General features: G+C 42.4%; 1 protein-coding gene across 1 annotated transcript in view; it reads left to right on the top strand.

The window, feature by feature from the left end:
• The first annotated feature begins 10,692 nt into the window (after positions 1 to 10,692).
• kirrel3b (kirre like nephrin family adhesion molecule 3b) overlaps positions 10,693 to 21,092 on the top strand; it is a 153,103-nt gene continuing 142,703 nt past the window's right edge. The window contains 1 exon segment of the mRNA XM_030108946.1: positions 10,693 to 10,985. Within this exon segment, the coding sequence (XP_029964806.1) occupies positions 10,865 to 10,985 (121 nt within the window). The 5' untranslated portion in view covers positions 10,693 to 10,864.

The raw sequence follows: 21,092 nt of genomic DNA, 5'->3' as shown, positions 1-21,092 counted from the left end.
GGTGATATGATGGAAAACCCAAATGATCAAATACAACAGGCTGAACCACGCCTACACCAGTCTTCCTAAAGTGACAGTAACCAAACATTCAGCCTCTCAGACAGTTCATAGTTTGCCACTAAGTGTTGTTTACTTCATGGTGATGAAAGATGAGCAAAGCATCATTTTTCATAATATGTTTAAATTTACTGCAGTATCCTTACATATCTTTCCATGTCTCCATTTTTTTCTCTTTGTTTTTCAGGATTAATTTGTGCATGAGTGCAGACGCTGAGCTTTGAGCATCTGGAATGCAAAAAACTCTGGCTCATTCTGCATTTTCAATTAAGACCACTGGCAAAACACTTAGAGTAGGTTAACTGAATATCATTACAGCCAACTATTTGTGGGCTGAATTGGCAGATATACGATTTGTACTTCATCAGCATTTTATGTACTGCTTTGTGAGGAAATGCTCCTTTTCCCATGTTTATTCTTTCTCAATTCCAAGCAACACATCCTCTGCACGGACACTTTGCTGGGAGATCTACCCCAAGGCGGTGCAGGTCTGTGTGGAAACATGGCAAAATCCACATTTCAAAGGAAAATTATTCATGATAATGCTTTTCATTTTAGTGTGATGTTCGAATTGTTGAAGTTACAGTAATGAAGATGCATGCAACTTCTCAACTTCCACACGGTGCTGCCAAACATTATTGGAGTGACATCCATGAATCCTGTTCTGTTGTTTTTTTGTTTTCCGATTGAGTAGATCTATTCACTTCTCCTCCGCTGACATCCGGTGTGTCCTCGCCTGAGGGCAAATCCATAGTTCACCATGCTGCTTTTATTTACCGCACAGTGTCTCGGGCTAGAGGAGCAGCAGGAATAAGGCATGCAATAAAGATGTCGATGGTCAATCTGTCAGATGCAAAACAACATGTAGTCACCTCGCTCGCAAGAAAGAGTCCAGCTTGACTTATGCAAAGTCCGCTGACCCCTGACAAGCTTTCCTGAGGTGCATATTGCTTGCCACTGCTCCTTACCTATCTCCAAATGAGCAAGACAAACAAATCTATACCGATGTTTTGCATGTAAAGACCTAATTTCCACAGGGCAATGAAGATGAAATTCAAATGGGGTAGAGTGAAATGACCCATTCGCCCTGTAGCTCTGTGAGTTTGACTGATTTAGAGAAAAGCTCTGGACTACTGCAGACTGTATACTTTGGTTGGGAAACAACATTTGGTCAGATTACATGAACAAAAGGACATGTTAGCACTGGAGTGCTGTGCTGACTTTGATGTGGAGGGGCTTGTAAACAATGTGGGATTCTTTGCACAGTAGCTCCCAGTTTGTGATCACCATGTAGTGATCATGTCATCTAAAATATTACATGTTTCTGTCTGATAGAACATCCATGTTTGATTGCTAGATTTTTTTTTTTTTTTTTTTTTTTTTCCAGGATTTTGTTCATGTCTGTGATGGTGCTGCTTATTGTAACTTGACACATAAGCCTGAAACAATCAGATTGAAATATAGAGTGGCTGCTGAAATTACTGCAAAAGGAATATATGCAATGAAAAATACATCCACTGAAAGAACGATACTTGAGAAAAATAGTTTTCAGTCTTCAGTTTTCTTTTTGTTGCCTTCTGTTTTTTCTTCCTCTATCAGTGTGACTTATTACCTAGACATATGCCGGGGTCAGTGCAGATGGTGCATTCAACTTCCTACCTGTCAATTGATCATAACATACAGTATTTATGATGACTTTTGCTCACATGAGCTTTACATGATCATGTAATGTCCGACACATCAATAATGCCAAATAATCCACATCCTAATCTTTATTATTTAATGGCAGACAGTAGACGTTATTATTCAGACTAATGATGCAGTTTCAGTTTGATTTGTTAAATTTGCTTTTCTTATTTAAATTTTACTTGGTTTTCTTAGATCATTTTTGCAAACACCATTACTTGTTTTTTCCCAGACAAGCTTTAAAAAACAAGCTAACATGTCACTGAGGGTTTAATAATGTTGACTGTCCTTCATGATGCTTTATACACATTTAGCTTACTTTAATTGCTGTGTGTAAACCGGGGCACATATGGAGATATATCAATCACAAATGTATTCTCGCAACTGTTCAGCATTAATTACAACGTGTCTTTGTCATCTGTTGCCCTTCATATTTCATGCTGTCAGTTGAAACTAAGAAAAAGCCATTTTCTTCTGTATTTATTTCTGTTTGATTGCTGTTACTAAAAACACGCTTGGGTTTAAACTCATATTAAATCTAATTTCAAGCAGGTAATGTTCCTATCAGGTTCATGGGAAGCAGATTCTGAAAATATCAGGATCAGGTCACATGTTTAATATTTTGCTTCACACTGCCGGGTACCAGTTGAGTTCAGAGACCGCTGATAATCCCTCCAAATGGTTGAGTCGCCTTAACCTTGATGCACACAGCACCGCATTCTTCCCAGACTATTAAAGATGAGGCTTTTAGTGTCAGAAAAAAGAAATGTACATTAAATACGAAGAAATGTTATCACAGAAAATCATTCTCACTCCAGTGTTTGATGCTTTTGGCAAAACACCATTTATGCTGAATCCCATTTCACCCCTTGGCCCTCCCCCTTGGCCCTGCCCCTCATTTTGTGCGTTCTCATGGAGGGGTAGGAGTGTCCCAGTTGTCATTATGACGTAGGTGTAGGGCCAAGAAGGAGTGCCAGTCACCCCTCCAAAAGGAGGTTCTCCCGAGGCACACTTCAAACGGAGGGGTATGATCCAGTGGCAGCCGATGGCGAGGGGCGCTTGTTCTGTCAGCCTAGACCGTGACGGGCGGGCGGGGTTAATTTACTTCCACATTGGCGGGAGCGATCGTTTCCACACCCGCGCATTCCAAACGCAACAGATAGATGATTATTTTCAATAAACCGGTTTCTTCAACACTGCCCGCCTGGAATGCGTTGGTGGGAAACAAGCGTCCCTGTCAATGCGGAAGTGAACTAGCCCCGCCCGCCAGTCACGGTCCAGGCAAACAAAACAAGCGCCCCTCGCCACCGGCCGCCACTGGATGACAGATTTCTCAGAAAGCCTTCCAAGATCGGTAAGATGGCGGCATCCGCAATGAAAGAAGTTCATAAATGTCAGTATTTTGTCAATTAATAAAGTTTTAAACTGTAAGAAAAACTTTCTTCTTCGGCAAACACTTGTCGCATCTGCCTACGTCATGGGCAGCGGCGATGACGTACGCGATTTTCGAAGGGGTGTTCCAATTCGGAGGGGTTTACTTTCGGCCCTACCCCTTAGCACTCCGTTTCAAAGGGGTAGGGCCAAGGGGGAGGGCTGGAAAGAGAAATGGGATTGAGCCTTAGTCTCAAGGAAGATATGGGAACATGGACGTCACCCTGTGAACTGCCATAGCGTCATCTTAATTGTTAAAAATAAAAGTAATTATTGTGATTGCTGACCAGTTGTTAATGGCAAAGTGTAAATTAGCGTAATGGCACCAGGATGTTTTCTTTCTTTTTCTTTTCCCGCCGAATGCCCCTTTGTTTAAATGTGCTCTTGAGGAAATGAGATGTCGTCACACTTCTGGCTTCCCTCTAACACCCCACCATACTGTTTAATTCCATTCATTTATGCCTCTGCGCTGCCACTTTGCAGACTTGATTAGAATGAGAGTCTGCAGCATGAGGGCTGGAGACGGAGCATCTCTGGGGAATCGTCTGACTGACAAAGATTGAGTGGGTGTCCTTCCTTGAAAGACAACTGGTTGATTTGCTAATTTCAAAATACAAATTGATGGCAGCACAAACAATACACACATGCGTAGCGGGACACACACACGTGTCCACAGACGGCACCGTTTCAGACCTTTCTGCGCCTCAACAGCGGATATGCAGGCCCAAGAGAAATAAACAGATATGTCACTTTCTATTTAGCTCAAAAACAGAGTGCCTGTCCGTCATCTTAACGTGTCACTTTTTGAGTGTGAGAATTAGACTTTGCATTTTATCTGGAATAGAAATGGATTGGAGGCAAAGCTATTTTTATGGGTAGGGCCAAAAATAAAACCAGCTGTATATTGTTGAAGCTTCAAATTCCTTAATATATCCTTTTTGATATCCATGTTTTTATGCTTTTTTTTGTATTTTTTTATGAATTCAGAATATCTGTTTCATCTGTTCCACAAATTAATTTTACACAAACAGTGATGAGAACTCATATTCTCTCATTTGCTTATTTTTTCCCACTTAACTGTGAATTTTGAACAGTTCCTCAATCTGTTCATCACAATTTGAAGGCTTGAAGTTTCAGTGGTTACTTTTGTGACCAAATACAACTAATTAAATCTGTGAGTAGCAGCTACTTTGCTGGGCAGTACGAGATGTGCTCTTTCAGCTTCGACATGCAGACGCGAGTAAGCGCCCGATAAATAAGATTCACTGCAACTCCGGGTTTGAAAGGAAACAGTTTGCTGCCTTCAGTAATCTCAAGTAGTCTTGAAAGTTAGACTAATGTGATACGCAGACTTTTAATATTGCTCCTGTATCTTGGGTGAAGTGTTGATGTTTCGACGCATTTTTGTTCCGCAACTGCATTCAGTGATGTGACCTCAATGTGTGCAAACCTGAAGAGTTTCTCTCAAAAAATATCTGCACTTTCAATACATGTTTTATTCCTCATAAATTATATATTTTTAAGAAGGTATGTTTTTTCTTTTTTATATATTTCCTCTGTGGGATTACTAAGGTATTGTGATTCTGATTCTGTTATAGTTGATGTAAGTTGACTCTCACAGCTAATACCCACAGTATTCACATCAGAGCTTCCAGATTTGGTGATAATGATTACAAGCTGCTTCAGGAGTGACAGGTGGAGCCTGTCTTATTTAAACCTCTGACATTTAAGCTGTTCTCTCTGCTAATGAAGTGTGTGGTGTCATCTTGCCAAGATCTAAAGAGCTCTCAGAGGCGCTCTTAAGAAAGGTGGCACATGCCTTCGAGTCTGAGAAAGGGGTTTAAAAAAAAAAAAAAGAAAGACCCCAAATGATTTGAAATGAATTTCCATAAAGAAGTCATAAAGAAGCCCATTGTGCCCGACCAGGATCTCCAGGCTCCTCTTACAATTTGCATGTCTACAAGCAACACTTAAAACTACTGTTGCTGCTGTTTTGAACCTAAATTATTGAAGGTGTAACAACTGTCCTGATGGTGTATTAATGCGTAACTAATAGATGGGAAAAGGTGGAAGGTTTCAGACAGCTCCCAGAAGCGGCTCTGATGATGCTCAACAGGTCGTGGTCTTGTAAGTTTAGATATGTTCTCACTCCAGAGACAAAATCATTTATTTTCATCTTATTTTTTGCTCCTTCTCACAGGCATGCGTCACAATCCTCCCTCGCGTCACTTCAAGGAAATTGTCTTGTTTGTAACCATGAAGCTTAGCAACAGTTCCAATATAATAATGGCTGGAAATATTAATAACAGAAAAAAACAACGAAACAGCTCCACTGAAAATGTCGTGTGATGAGAAATTTGATTTCATAAGGAGGCACAGTCTGAGGCTGCTTGTTTATCATTGTCTCTAAACTAGGAAAAGTAAATGTTGTAAACCTTATCAATGTGTAACTATCTCGATTCCCATGTTCATAAATGCAGCATTACTTTTTTTTACATTAATCTGTAGCTCTTTAGTCAGAACTTTTCAAATATTTGAAGAAGTTATGAAAGAATCAATTCTAAAGTGCATTTATTTTCCACCATACTGAAACTGGAGATGGGTTTTCATTGAACAACAGTATCTTTGAAAACACATTCATGTCTTGGATAAAAAGCATTGTTGCAGCCGTGCATTGTGTGTTGAATTCAGTTTCAGAGCAAATATCCATCCATCCATCCGTCTTCCATACTCCACTTCATCCAGTCCAGTGTGGTGTGGTGCTGGAGCCAATCCCTGCCAACTAATAGAGAAAGCAGAGCTCACCGCGGACGGTTCATCTGTCCATCAAACAGAGACACAAATGCAGGCCATTTATGGTCATCAGTTAAGTTGTCTAAATATTCAATCTGTTCTTAAGTTCTCCTGATTATTCCCTTCAGAACACATAGTAATATTGTTCCTGCCATCGGTGTAGAATGTTCAGGAGGAATGTGTCTGTGCTGTTTCTTATCAAACCAGTGCGATCAGCATTGATGATCACAGTGGAATACCCAAGCAGACCAGTTTTTGAAGGTGCTTTCCAAGGTTTTTAACATGTGTGGCGAGTGAATTCCAGCCGGCGGATGTCACAGGATAAGCAATGCCCAGAACTGAAATGCGCACATGGAATACATCCGTCACACAGATTATCAATAGCTGCTTTTTCCTATGAATACATAAGAAGCCCACATAAACTGTATTGAATCAATTATCACTTGAGGACAGGCTGACCTTGGGCCAGCTAGAGTCATAAGTCGATACGGTGGAGATACCATAAAGTTAAGATGTGTCATGTGCATGCAGCACCTCACAGTTAACGCCGTACTTTGTTTTAGCTCACTTTCGCCCTCTTTTCAGCACGTCCTTTTGACTGAGGATTATGGTTGTAGCTGATATGTAGAGGCTCTTGAAGCCAAAGTAAAATAGTTCCCCGTCTCCTGAGTCATTTAAGATTATGCCCCCTGTGGGTGCACTGTGGGTTTAACAGTGTATGAGCTCTTTCCCAGGCTTCATATCTCCTAATGTAACCCCCTTTGTCATTCTATGTAAGAATAGTATTGTAACAAAGACAGACAGAGTGATGTCTTTTTGTTTGTTTTTTTTTCAGTTTCTTTTAGGGAGGTGAGGGGTGGGAATGTAGAAGAATTGCCTCTTTATTTTTTTATTAGCATTTTTTTTTTTTTTTTTCCCGCTGGATCAGGAATTTGGGATTTAGTTTCCTTCTTTCTTTCTTTTCTTCTAAATAAACCCAAATCACTCTAACCCTCTCTATTTCAGGGTTCAGGATTAATATTTTACTTCATGTATTTGACAACAAACATGACAATTTCAGTTCACTTTATCATTCCCAAAACCTGTCCGAATACCCAGAATATATTAAAAGAAAAAAAAAAAAAGTTAAAGCTAAGGTTTATCCTCCCAAATGCCCAAATGGAGCCTCGTGAGTATTGGATGTACAAATTTGTTTTGCCTGTTTACCCCGTTTACCCTCATTTCTCAACCTTCAAGCACATAAGCTCCATTGTTATTCTTTGCCCCTACTCATCATGTTCTTAGGCAGAATGCAAATCTGTTATCCGCTGGTTTGGCCGCAGTGGGCTTGTTTTTGTGTGTAGCTGTTAGTTGCACTGATGAAAAGACCACCTGTCATCCACTGGCCCTTTGATTAGATTAGGAGGTCAGGGGCACGGACTAAACTGATATGAAGTAGACGAGGCCCACATGCGGTGCTTTCACTGTCGTTATGAGAGCTTTGATGTGGAGGCGCTGGGCATTACACGACGTCGATATTTACTTGCTCAGTCCATCCGTGTTGCACGAATTTTGTCATTCACCATTTACATAAAAGCCATGTGATCACTGGACAGTTCACAAGGTGGACGCCTGCAGTGCGGGGCTGTCTAACAGAAGGCCACTGGGCCCAAACTGACCCGCTGCAGGCACCACAAATACACATTTCAAACAAATAACTGAGAATAGAGAACACAACTATGAGACCCGAGCTGAGGCATCGGTGATGTTAACATGAAAGCACGCAACCTCATCGCTTGCAAGCTAGCACCATGCTGTTGGGGTGAAAGGGTAGAAACATACATCATGCAATAGCTGTAGAAGTTCTTTTTTTTTTTTCTATTAACATGTCACCGTTTTGTGCACCAGACAGTATATTTAAAATTGCTTTTGTGTTGAGATTCTTGTTAGATTCAAAGGTTATCATGGCACTGTTTTATCGGTCCAGTCCACTCGAGACGAAATTAGACTGTGTGTGGCCTCCGGAATTGAAATGTGTTTGACACCCCTGATCTCATGTGATCAAATACAACTTCAACATGATTCATTTTCTTTTTTTTTCCTTGAGGTTTTCTAATAGTTTACTCAATCTTTTTTTTTTTTTTTGGCCAATTCTTATAGCCACATGCTTCGTTTCAAGTGAGTCATTTTTGGTTGAAGTCCATCTTCTTCATATTTAGATATTTTTTCAACAACTGTTGAGATTCATCAGGGAAAAAAAGTGTTGTATTCCCCCTGCTAGTTAGAGAAATTGAATGTAAAGCATCCGTCTTTTTATGTAGTATGTAACTGTTACACTTCAGCTTTAGATATAAGGCAAGGCGAATTTTAATCATATGCAGTACCTCTTATTCAGACAGGAGGAAATTCACAGTGCTTTACAATGCGATTAGGGAAGACATGAAAAGACAAAGAAAGTAAAGTACCGGCATTACACACAATAATCTTAGTTTTAAGAAATGCACATTTCAATTAAATATTTATTAATCTTTTCCTTCATTTATTTATTAACATCAAGAAAAACGATTCCCCTGAACCCAGGGTTTTTATTACTGCTCTTCCCCTCCATGAAGTCCGTGAAAAGAGAGACTTTGAAAACCAGATATTACACAATTAGGATCCATTTTGGTTTTATTTTCAGGAATAAAATAAATAATTCAGATGTCCAAACTGTTTCATCCTGAGCAACGTTCCTCATTCTCTCCTTGATGTACCGATCCACAGCAGGAACACCTTCAGCATCCCACCAGAATGCAACACAAAGCACTGCTGGAGAGCGTTCTTTCCTGTGGTCATTAAACTCCACAACACCTCCAAATAAATAATTATTAACTGTCAGGCTTTTATGCTTATACATGTTATTTATCTATTTAGAGCAGCATTTATAGAGATTTTCCCCCTGGGATTATTAATGTTATTCACATCTTCCTTATTGTTTTTACACTGGGTTTCTGTATCATGTTTCTCTATTCTTTTCAAGCTTTTTGTCATTCTTTAAACTGGATAATTGGCACCTGTGTAGCCTTTTTTAAAGTTTTTGTCTATACTGTTCCACAGCAACTTCTTGCACTTCCTCTCTTCTTTCCTCATCCTCCTCTAACTCTGTGGAAACATGAGAATGATATATGACAAATGACTTCGATGGTTTGTTATATACAAATATATTTTTATTATATAAAAATATAATATGTTTGTGCACTGAGCTCTGGATCCAGTCGGAGGGTTCATTTGTTATAAATCTGGTGAAGCATGAGTGGGTGGTGGGCTGATAGTTCCTCTGTGTTTGCACAGATGCGGCGGCGCTGACATGGGGACGCAGTGTTTCAGCTGAAAAGCAGCGATCCCAGGATTGGACTCATGTAGACATTTCACCAAATAAACACATCCCTTGCAGTGTAACTGGCAGAAATTCAGAGAATTGACTAAAGATTTTATTTTCCCTCTCCACAAAGTGTCACTTTAATTACAACGCTTCCGTCATTTGAGATCTCTAGATGTTGTTTTATCACATCACCAGCTGAAACGTGTGATGTGACGACCATGTTGTGGTTTGAATGGTATTTGTGTTACTCTCAATCCAGGCAGTGGGCACCATAATGTCAACATGATAGCAGGAATAGGAGCTGGCACCGCTTCTGTACTTCTGTTTTGTTTCCGGGTTTTTTGTCATCTATGTTCACTAAACAGCTAAACAAGATTCTGAATTGAAAGAAGAGATTGTTGAGTTAAACTAAAACAAGCAAAAGCCTCTTGGAAATAAGTTACATTCACTACAAAAAGTTTGGTAATTCATTTGACAATTTACAGCAGAACATAGTGTCTAGTAGTTCAAAACAAAGGGGTTTTTACCTCACCTGAAATAGAAGCGAAAAAGCCTCCTAATAAATATTTAACAATCATAACCAGGAAAAGTTGTTTGTAAGCATGCAGTGCATTTGAGCATTTTATGATGTCTTGCATCATGACTCCTTGAGTGAGTGACTATGAATACAATTCTCCCCTAATAACAATTGGGTACTAATGAATGCCACTGCCTCGGTCTTGCATGCTAATGTTGGGCTTTATCCAGTCTCTACAAAAGCTCACAGATTCCAAACTTCACTTCCATCCAGCACATCCCACAAAAACGGCATAGATCTTAACTGGGAGGAGGGGGTGAAACTGCACTTTTTCCCCCTTTCTTTCTTTCTTTTTTTGTTTGTGATCGTCTGCGTTATTTGTAGCTATAGAGGTCTCGCTCCTATTCTCATTCTAATTGGCGCTGCACCCTCTCGGTTTTCTCCCATGGCAGCTCCCGTTCCCAGAGCGAGGACCCCAGCCTCCCAGCCTCACACTCATCCACAGCCACCCAGACAGAGAGAGAGAGAGAGAGATGGAGGGAGGGAGGGAGGGAGGAGTCTGGATGTGGAGTTCTCTCCCTTGACTGTGTCTGCTGTGTGAGTGGTGGAGCAAGAGAGAGAGAGAGAGTGAGCGAGCGAGGGAGGGAGGGGGAAGCAAGTGAGGGCTGAAGGCGCTGAGAATGGACGGGCAATGAGAGAAGCGGTGCGAGCGAGAGAGAGAGAGAGAGAGTGAGCGTGTGTATTCTCAGAATCAGCAGCGGAGACACAGAAAGTCTACACGCTCACATCATCGCCAAGAGAGTGCGCGAGGCACAGCTGACAACCCGGCGACTCCTGAAGAGTGACACAGAGAGGGAGAAAGAGACCCAGAGAGAGAGAAGAAGAAGAAGAAGAAGAAGAAGAAGAAGAAGTCTAATCAGAAGAGGAGAGGGACGGAAGACAGACAGCCAGCCTTTCCACTGGTAAAAGGAGACACCGCTGAGGGACCGTAGCATCATCCCCCCTCCAGCAGCACAGAGGAGCACTGTCTCATCTCGTGCATGTGTTTGTGCCTGCCAACTTCAATTTCACACTCGCCTACTGTTTTTCGTAGGTTTTGTCCTCTCCACTCCCCAGTCATGATCCCTTGGGTGCTTCTGCTCCTGTGGATCTCCGGACATGGTAAGTTTTCTAGATTAAGTTGCAATTTTCGCATTGCCTCTGTGACCCGCTGGCTGTGAACTGTGTGTTTCTGAGTCTCTTGCGGTGACGTCTGAGCTCGTGCCGCCATCTGTGTTTGTAACTGCTTGTGATATAGCTCTCTCATGTGCGCGGTGGTGTCTGATGCGGGAGAGGATGGAGGTGAAAGTCGGTGCAGCCGTCTTGAGGTTACGGCCGGTACTTTCTTCCTCCGTTGCTCAGTTTTTTCCCCAGTCAGTAGTTTGTCATAGCTTTCAGACCCAAGTTAATTACTTCCTATGTGGGCTTGACATTCCTGTCACACACGCTGACACGCACAAACAAAGCCCTTTAACCCCGGCCCGGTCAAGTCAAGCGTTCATTCCTGAGTCACATTGTTTTGAATTGACAGCCCTTTCCCATTGAGCCTCACTACAGGCGGGCAGGGAGATGGGGGGGGGGCGTCTGGTCTGAGGAATAGAGAGAGAAAAAGTTAACCATAAAGCGCCTCTAAAGACAGACTCATGAATACAGCTTGGCAACTTCAGCCCTTTGGACAGTATCTGCTGTTGTTATTTCTATTCTCAGACAGCCGGTTTGTGGACAGAATGAGGATGGATTAGCTGTTTCCCCTGTTTGCCACCAGGTGGTTGTCTTCAGAAAACAATAGAAATGAGTTAAAGGATGGCAGAACACTTCTTCACCGGTGCCGGTGTGACCGACGGCTGCACGGAGGGCTGAATCGGGCTGCGACTGCTTGTGAGTTTGCAGCAGCGTGCGCGGCCTGGTTGTTGCTCTGCAGGTTCAGGATCAATGACACGGCAGCTCAATACGTACCAAGTTTGACCCCATCATGTTGGACCGCATCCTAAGGAGAGCACTGACTGACTGAATATGTGTGTGTGTGTGTGTGTGTGTGTGTCTCTCTCCGTGTTTGTGTCACTGCACTCTTTACCCAGGGGGTTTTGTAATCTTTTGATGAAAAGCAGAGCAGAGAAGACCAAAGTCTGTTTTAAACTGAGAAGCATGTTTGTTTCATATTGTATGGAACCTGACAGCTTAAAGTTGATGATATGATGGGAAAGGAACTTTAAAGCAACGGATCCAGCTGTGGATTTGGACTTTTCAGTGAGAGTACAACAATTACAAAACATAAAAAAAAAAAAAAAAAAAAAAAAGATCTGCTGATCAGGTATTTTCCAGCAGATTATATTGAAAGAGAATAAAAAATAGAAAAACCTAAAAATCTTGAAAAATGACTGGAGCAATAAAGCCTGTAATCTCCATCAGTATGCCTCTTTGCTTTGCTTTAGCGTGTGTGGATGTTTTTGCTTTTCTATGACTGCGTAAGTCTTATGACGGTTGCACAGAGCTGTGTGTAAGTTGAGACGTGGAGTGGACGGAGTCTGGCCAGTGAAAGCTTTCTCTCTCTCTCTCTCTCTCTCTCTCTCTCTCTGTCTCTCTCTCTCTTTTGTTATGGGACAATTAGAGTACATCAAACAGAGCAGCACATGCTACTGTTCCTGATGTTCCTGCTTTGCTGTTTTCCTGATTTCACTGTCAAGCCTTTCTGGACCATCTGTGCTTATTGTGATTCAGAGATGCATAATTTGTCATTAGTTTCTTCTTTTCCACTCCGTTAGGCATCTGCTAAGTTTTCTGTCCACAGCCGACTTCTCATGGTATCACTGCTTTAACTTGTTTCCATTTCTCACAAAGTAGATCATGGATAACAATCACAGCAACAACAGGATATGAAGTGAAGCTGAAGGTTTATTGATACTTAGCACACTTTCTTTGACATTTCCATTCTTTAACCACCACATTTTCTTTCCCATATGATTAGAGATTTATCCTCAGCTCTGGAAAAGAGTTAAGACCACATCTCATATAGTAACAAATGGAATGAGGCTATTGCTGCACTGGAATGAGATGGGATTGCTGCGCATTTCAGCACAGTTGGTTCTTGCCGTAATATAAAATGCCGCTTCCCCTGCCAGGTAAACGGGGGATAACAACCTTCCTCCTTTTTGCATTCCTCCAGGGAGGAAAAAGTGCTTCCCTAAAGCTTACTGTTGTTGTACAAATTACGGCTCTGTTTATATGTCGAGCCGATGTCAGCAGAAAGCTGCGGAAAACAATCTTGTTTTTATGAACAGGGGGACAGAGGGGAGTAGCGGCCATCACAGTCATGTACTTAGACGCAGCTATCCGGTGAGACGGCGAGAGAGAAAGAGTGTGAAAACGAGACAATGAGCGGGAGAGGGAGGAAAAACGGAGGGGAGAGTCGGTCCAAACGCAGAGGCACTAAGCAGTTGTTTTGTCTCTCAACTTTGAGGAACAAATGGTCTGGAGCCAGGGAGACGGAGAGAGAGAGCTGCTCTGTCCCGACTGTGGTGTTATCGCATCTAGGGCAGCTTTTCTTCACCTGTCACCTCTCCAGCGAGTGACAGATGACACATGCCGGGTCAGGAGGATCTGGGAGACGGGCTCCTGGAGCAAAGTCAACTTTGGGCCAAACGTGTCCAGGACCTCATCTGTTTTCTCACAGCGCCTCCTCACTGTTCCTCCTCCCGTCCAATCTACAGGCTGTCTAACGCCTCTCGGGTTCTTCACCTGCTTCTTCATTTCACTCCCACCTTTAGAAGAGGCACTTCTCTCTCCTTCTTGTCAATTTCCATTCCCGCTGTTTGTTTTGTTTTTCAATAATTTGTTCTGTTAGAGGGTGATTGATTACCCGGCTTTTAATGGATGGAACATGTGATAGCATAATGTCACAATGGAGGAGTGGCAGTTTAAGAATAGTCTGGTGCTGGATGTGTGAGACTTTGAAGGGATTGTGCCAGAGAAAAATCACCCGTTGTCAATGTTAAGTGTACGGTCCCTTTCTCCTTTTCTCTCCCCCCGTGTGTCTGTCTGTATCGTTTTATCACTATTTCTCTCTCTGAGTGACATCGTGTGAAATTAGTATGCAAACTGTCAGTGCTGATCATTCTGTTTGGGATACTGCCTGTCGTGACAGTTTCCCCCCACTGGGGGCAGCATTGCAGTACAGGAATGAAATCCCAATCTTCTTCAAATCTTCTGCCTCATACATCCCCCCCTCCTTTCCTCTCTCTCTCCCTCAGTCTCCATCATTATCTCCCACCCCCTCATAGATCTCGTGTCAGGACTCCTGATTTTGCCACCCAGCCAGACTAAGCTGTTTCTTAGTCCTGGAAAGCGTGTCTTAGTACCCCCAACAGCCCCTATTTCATTTACTGCTGTCTATTAACTGCTGTCTGACGACTCTAAATCCGCTTTTCATGGGCGGCGGGCTTTGATACATATTTCTCAACCAAAGTATAATTAAATGTCTTTCCAATGTCATGTTTGGATGTGTGGATTTTTTTTATAGACGGAGAAATCATTCTCGCTTCTCCAAAGGAGTAGAAAGAAGGGAAGAAATACAGCTCATTACACTGCGCAATACAACTCAAACAGAAATACCAATTTCCAGCCTCATTATTATGAATGGTTATTTGTAAGCAAGACACTCTGCTGTCTAATGCATGGATTATGGCTATAATAACTCAGAGGTAATTAATTGATTTATCCCCATCCTATTGAAATGTTAAAGACAGTATACAATTTTTTTTTTTCCTGACATGCTGTCATAAGCTTTACTTGTGTGTTTAATGCAAATATTGTGAACAACAGCTACAGATGAAAATCTAAATTCGCCGTGAGCATTGACTGTGTGCTTCACCAGATACGAGCGTGGCACAGAATATGTATTTATGCTAAGAAAGCATCCTCGTCCTGGTCTTATGACCTTCCCACTTGCCGTACGCTGGAGAGTCAGACAGTGAGTGACGGGCGACGCCATTGGTTCATGATGGGTGGCACACAGTTTGTTTTCTTGTTTGTGCTGCGTGTCCCATCAAGGCTAGCCAGCTTAAGTCACCTCAGCCGCTGTGACCCCTGCTCATTTCTGTGCCACGATAGATTAAGCCCACTGTAATCCCTCTGAGCCGACTGCCCTGTCGGATATTTATGGTAATAAGTAAACATATGAATAAATAATCTAAGAGGCTGCCGCTGGACAGCTGGAACTTCTAAGTCCCGGTGTTTGAATTGAGGAAGATTTGTTACTTCTAACTGTTAAAAAAAAAAAAAAAGAAGAAGAAGCAAGTTTATGTTTAATTTTCTTTCTAGAATAAATATATTTCCAAATTTTCACATCCGAATGTGACAGTATTTTAGACCAGTTGCTTTTTGTGAACTACCCAAGTTAAAATGCAGAACGTAAGTGAAAATCTGAGTTTGGATGAAGGCCTCAGTTTGGATGAAAGTCAGGAATCAGGTCAGGTTAGGAGAGGAGAACGATTAGATTTGAGTCTTCTTGGAAAACCAGGCAATGATCGGCTTCCTCCCATGGAGTCAGTCTGCCTGTCAACAAAACCAAGCTGTTTACTGCGGAGCTTCATTATTTATCCAGAAGACCCTCTTCCCAGCCTCTACAGTTTTCTTTAGCACTAACCAATCATCCCCTCTCGTCCCCCCCCCCCCCCCCCCCCCCCCACCACCACCACCACCACTCCTCTCCCCCCTTCTCTCCTCCTCTCTCTCTCTGAGACTCTGCTGTGAGTTCTCATTCCTCTGGGATGAATTTATCCAGATTGGAGCACTCAGCAAAAGGGCATTATCCCGGATTACATGTCTGTTGGGCGGCAGTGTTAAGTAATTCAACCAGATGCTGTTGCGATCACTGGGTCACCTGTGAAGTTTGGGTTAGCAGCTGCACCTCTGTTCAGCGGGGTATTGTCACCTCTCCGTCCCTCGGGGACTTCAGCTCGGAGAACAACATAAGAATAGTAGCAGAAGTTGGTGAAAAGGCTTAGATGCAGTGTTGTTTAATATAGTGAAGCCAGTGGAAGCCCTCTCTAACCCCAGGATTTTATTTGGTGACAGATTATGGGATGGATTAAGGGCCTCTAAATTGCAGTTTAATGCACAGGGAACAACAGGCTATGTTTTCTCGCTAAACCAAGTAAAGGCGGCTCCACGGGACTCTGTGTGTTTAGTTGTGGGGGTGCTGCAAGTGGAATACTGCTGGATCATACTGTGTTATGTTTTCCTTTGAGGGGACCAAACACTGGCACAGCTGGGCTGAAAGAAATGTGTCGGCTTCGGCATGACTTCGTCTTTTCTGTGCTAATCCAGTGTCTTCCCAAAAGGGGGTTTCGATGAAGTTTTTTTTTTTTCTTTTCCTTATGAGATCAGTAGTTGATTGTAAGCAAGTTGATGGCGTCATTGTGTCAGTTATTCTTAAAACCATGAAAAACTCACAGAGCTCCTGAGACTGATAGCGACTCCCGTGCAGCGTTCGGCACTTAACTGTATGTGAAAAACACTTTTGCATACATTGACCCTTCTTTGCCCGAAACACCGTGTCCCCATGCTTTCTGCGCAGATCCCCATGCAAACATGGCGCAGGACTGTCACGCCACCTGTCGTGTTAGTTGTTCCATTGCTGCTTGAAACATTTGTTAGTAAACCAGCCAAGCAGTTCACGAGCATGACTGTGTTAGGAATGAACCTCGGAGGTGCATGCGGTGCCTCAGCGCAGAAGGCACTTGAGGAATTGGGTTGCCGATCTGATAACGACTTTCCTGTGTTTGGCGAGAAGTTTCTGGGACAGACCAATATTACACTTGAATGAACTTACCCATCTCTCCCCGCTCTTGTTTGGCCCACATTTCTTTCTCACTTTCTCCCAGTTCTAACTCTCTCATGCCAAGGATTCATAACAATGGCCTTGGGAAAAAGAGTTTCATACTGGACACTTCACATGGATTCTGTCTCTCTCTCTCTCTCTCTCTCTCTCTCTCTCTCTCTCTCTCTCTCTCTCTCTCTCTCTCTCTCTCTCGTTTTTCTTCTTTCTCTCTCTATCCATAAAAGCATGTGTGGTGTCTTTGCACTTCTACCGAGCCCTTACAATTACAACTACAAGCCTTGAATGGCAATATAAATGCAAATCAGCCTTTTAACGTGTACGAGCGAATGCTGAGGAGGGAGAAGCTTCTCACCTGTGGATGAATGCGGATGTGTCTCCGTCTACCATCGCCGCTGCTCTGCGTGTTTTAAAAAGTGACAATTGATAGTATGGACAGTACCTCCATTTATAAGCAAACCTCAGGCTGCTGTGTGTGTCTGGACTCCAGTATAATAAAGAACACCCATGGGAACAGTTGTAAAACATCATTGTGTGGGACAGTCTCACGTAGTGATGCGCCTCTGGCACTACCGCCCTACTTGTGAGCTTCCATTTTAGTAGATACATCCAAGCCGTGCTCAGCATCGCTAAATGGAACTACTCAGTAGCTTCTATTTATTAAATGGATAGGAAAACAGCTCTCGCTATGGTACCAGACACCAGTGGTGAGAGGCATGGCTTTTTGAAAGGGTATTTGATCTGGCACTGATACCAAAAGATGTTTTATTCAGTAAAGCACATCTGACACAATAACAGCACAAACTTGCTCTTGATCCAAGCCAAACTTTTTGAAATCTGCCAAGGGGGGGGGATGTGCAGCTTTGAGAATGAAACATGTCTAAAGCTGCGACCCTCCCCCATGCTCACTTCCACACACCATGTAGATGGGCATGTTTTTTTTTCTTTTTCTTTTTCTTCTCAGCAGATGCCAAACGGGGCTTTCAGCCACCTGCCTGTCTCACTAAGACAATTAAGCAATTGGGAAGAAAAGGGCCATTCATGAGAGGGGATCGAACTGTTAGCAGAGGAACTAGAAACTGCCCTGCATACCACTCCTCCCCCCACAACACTCTTTTGGAAATCCCCCCCGATGTTGGCACCGTGCCCACTTCTTCCATTCTCATTTTTCTGTGTGTTGTTGGGAAAAGCAGGAGTCTTTGACACTGTGTCTTTGGGAAATCTTTCACACTGGGCTTTTGGTGTGCACGGTGTTAAAGAACCCCTCTATCGGTCTCCAGGCGGATGGAGTGCAAGGCCTGCGGTTCCATGACGTTATGACTGTTTATGGGGCAAAGCTTCATCTGACAGAAACATCACATGGAACAAACACACACACACACACACACACACACACACACACACACACACACACACACACACACACACACACACACACACACACACACACAGTCTTCAGCAATCTGCCAAAGCGCAATAACAGATGAGAAACCCTGGAGTATGTGAGCACTGAGGACCCTGCAGTATTGGTAGATTCTATCACATGCTATAAATATATGTAGGTTTGTATTGATCCTGAAACATTAATATATCCTAATATAAGAAAATAGCTTTATTGATTGTAGGACTCCACTTCTGATGTCTCTTTGATATGATTCTTGTGAGATTCACTCTGCAGACTTTAATACACGGCCTATTTCTGTATGCAGTAATAATTTGGTGTCACAGACAGGATCAGCTAAAGGCAATTCGTATATATTTTTCACTACTCTGCCACAGAATACCCTTCAAACTGTCAGAACCTTTTCTTTCTGAAATCTTTTCTTCGTTAGCAAGGCTCCTCAAGTGGCTGTTGGGAAGCTGACAGAATAAACAAAGGGAATTTAACTATAATTAATATTTTAGTGGCCACTCCAATATTCACTTTGCTGATTCAGGGGTTGAAGAGCTCTTGTCACACTCAGATTTTTATTTTATTTTATCAAGTGCAATTTAATATTGTGGAGGCTGGCCCGGGCAATGAAAAAAAATGCTAATGCACATTGGGGAGTTTAAATGATTTGCTATCCTTTCAAATCTGTTGGCAGGGGTTTCAATCTGGCTGGCGTCCTGGGGGAATTCACAGTGGTCATTGCTCAATCCCTGGGGGACATTAGTACAAATCACAAAGGAGCGGAGAAGTCATTTCAGTTTTCCACTTTCCTTTGGCCACTGCCCAATGCTAAATGGCAGAGAGCTGGCTCATAGTACTGGGAAGGGCAAACTCCTCGTGTCTCTCCATATCTAACCTTTTAAACCTGATTTAATCAAATCAAAACACCCCGGTGTGGAGCCATTCGAGACGACCTGAAGACAAACAGTTGAAGAGCAAGCCGAAGGCCTTGGGCTGATCCATGGGCAAGGCCATCCATTACTTCCTGTGCAACCAAGAGCACAGGGACATGGAAAATGCCTGCGGTTCATAATGATGAACCGACTCCACATCAGAGATTGGATTAGAGTGGCAGGGGAGAGAGCCCTAAAAGCCATGCCAGTTTATTGAAGCCTTATCTAAAGTGATAATGTTACTACAGAAACGCCCACGTTTTGATGGACGAGTCGACTTTGTAAAGAATGAACGTCAGGAACAGATGGGTTTAGTAAATATGTAAAGTCGTTCTTGATCATCAGTTGTGTTTCTGGTCCTTCCACGAGGCGCAATACAGTCGATCACAACAATTTAGATTCCGTTTGATTTGTGATATCCATCAGACGTGTTTTAAAAGTGCTGTTGCTAAAATGCTAAAACCAAAAGCAGTGGTTGAGTTTATGTTTGTGTAATATTTACATTCATGTCAAGTTGTATCACGTCACGCATGTAAAGCAGTCCATATACAGAGACTGAGAACATTTGAATGGCATTCCTTTGGGTGACTGCAAAGTGGCATTTAGGTTAGAGTCTTGTTGTTATAGTTCTATTTTCACTGAAATGTCTAGAGGATTTACTCCCTGCAGAAAGCCAATGTTATCTTAACAATATATGGATTATAGCAATGACAACACAATGCATTCCCCAGTAAACAAAGATATGTAGTGCTTAGGGACGAAACTGAGAACAGGATAAAGAACGACAAAAACCGAATATTAAAAAAGGGGGGAAAAAATGAGCGTAAATACATTAATCTCAGAAGAAAAAGCATTTGTGCCAGAAATTAAAACATATCTGTATCTAGCAGCTGTAATCCTTAACGCGAGTGTATTTGTTGTGCATATGTGCGAACAAGCACAAATGTGAATATTTTTCACTTTGGTTTTATGCTAATTTTATTGCTTGACATTGTTTGCCCATTTCACTGTAAACAGCTTTGGTTCAAGCTACTTCTCAATGTTTGTGTACATTTAGCAGACTAGTGGGGTCATCTGTGTGATTATTATTTCAAATGCTCATTAATGTATTCATTTCTTGAAAATACCCTTGGTTAACTTTAAGATTATGTCTCACCATGATGTGCTCGGGGAGAGCCGGTGTCCCTGTGCCTGTGTGACACAGCCACAGCAGGGCATTAAAAATGCAGTAGGGTATCTAGGGTTGACCGTGGCAGCACACTGTGGGATGTTCAGAGGTCTCACCAATCCCACCATCGCCCCCTCCTCCCCATGAACGGCCCTCAAACTTTCCCCAGGTTACGACTTTAAATTATTAACAGCAATTTCATTAAAAAATGCAATTTGGTCAGAGCAGCTGTACAAACTCCAGCGCAGCTTCGACTGAAACATGGAGAGACTGTCTCATAAATTTATGCTGGATCCCTGCAGCCTGAAAAGTCTCCTCCAGATGGGTATGCTCCACACTGAGTGAAGAGTTAATGGTTTAGAGGTTGCTGTCAGCCTTCATATGAGTGTACCCGTAACTGCTTAATGCTTGTGTTTCCCTCTAAGTGCAATGTGTGAAGGGATCATGTAGTGTACGGATTGTTTAAAGAGATCATACACATGACTGCTTTAAATTATTACTTAATTTAATCAAACTTGTATGTTTAATCCAAATATAGCAATTTCAACGTCTACTGTATGTATCAGGTATGTTTATATGATATGTCAGAGATTTGCTGAAGGACAATCCTTAAAAGAGGGCCTCATGCAGGTCTGGGAATTGGTGTTGCTTTTGTTTACTAAAAAGCAGACATCTCTTAGCTTCTCCCTCAGCTCAGATCCTTTTGATCATCTCCTCCATATTGGATATAAAATGGAGAATGAACAGCACTGCAATACAAGTGACTTTTAGAGTTCTGTGACTCTTTGAAGACTGCCAAACAAGTGTCTTTTATCTCTAAAAACCAGCAGCTGCCGCGTACAAAAGCAGAACAGGACAAAATGAGAGAGGAAAGCAGTATCCTGTGCTGGGAAATGAAAAC

The sequence above is a fragment of the Salarias fasciatus genome, chromosome 14 (assembly GCF_902148845.1).
Source record: "Salarias fasciatus chromosome 14, fSalaFa1.1, whole genome shotgun sequence".
In the NCBI taxonomy this organism is placed as follows: domain Eukaryota; kingdom Metazoa; phylum Chordata; class Actinopteri; order Blenniiformes; family Blenniidae; genus Salarias; species Salarias fasciatus.
This window is presented reverse-complemented; position numbering and strand designations above follow the sequence as displayed.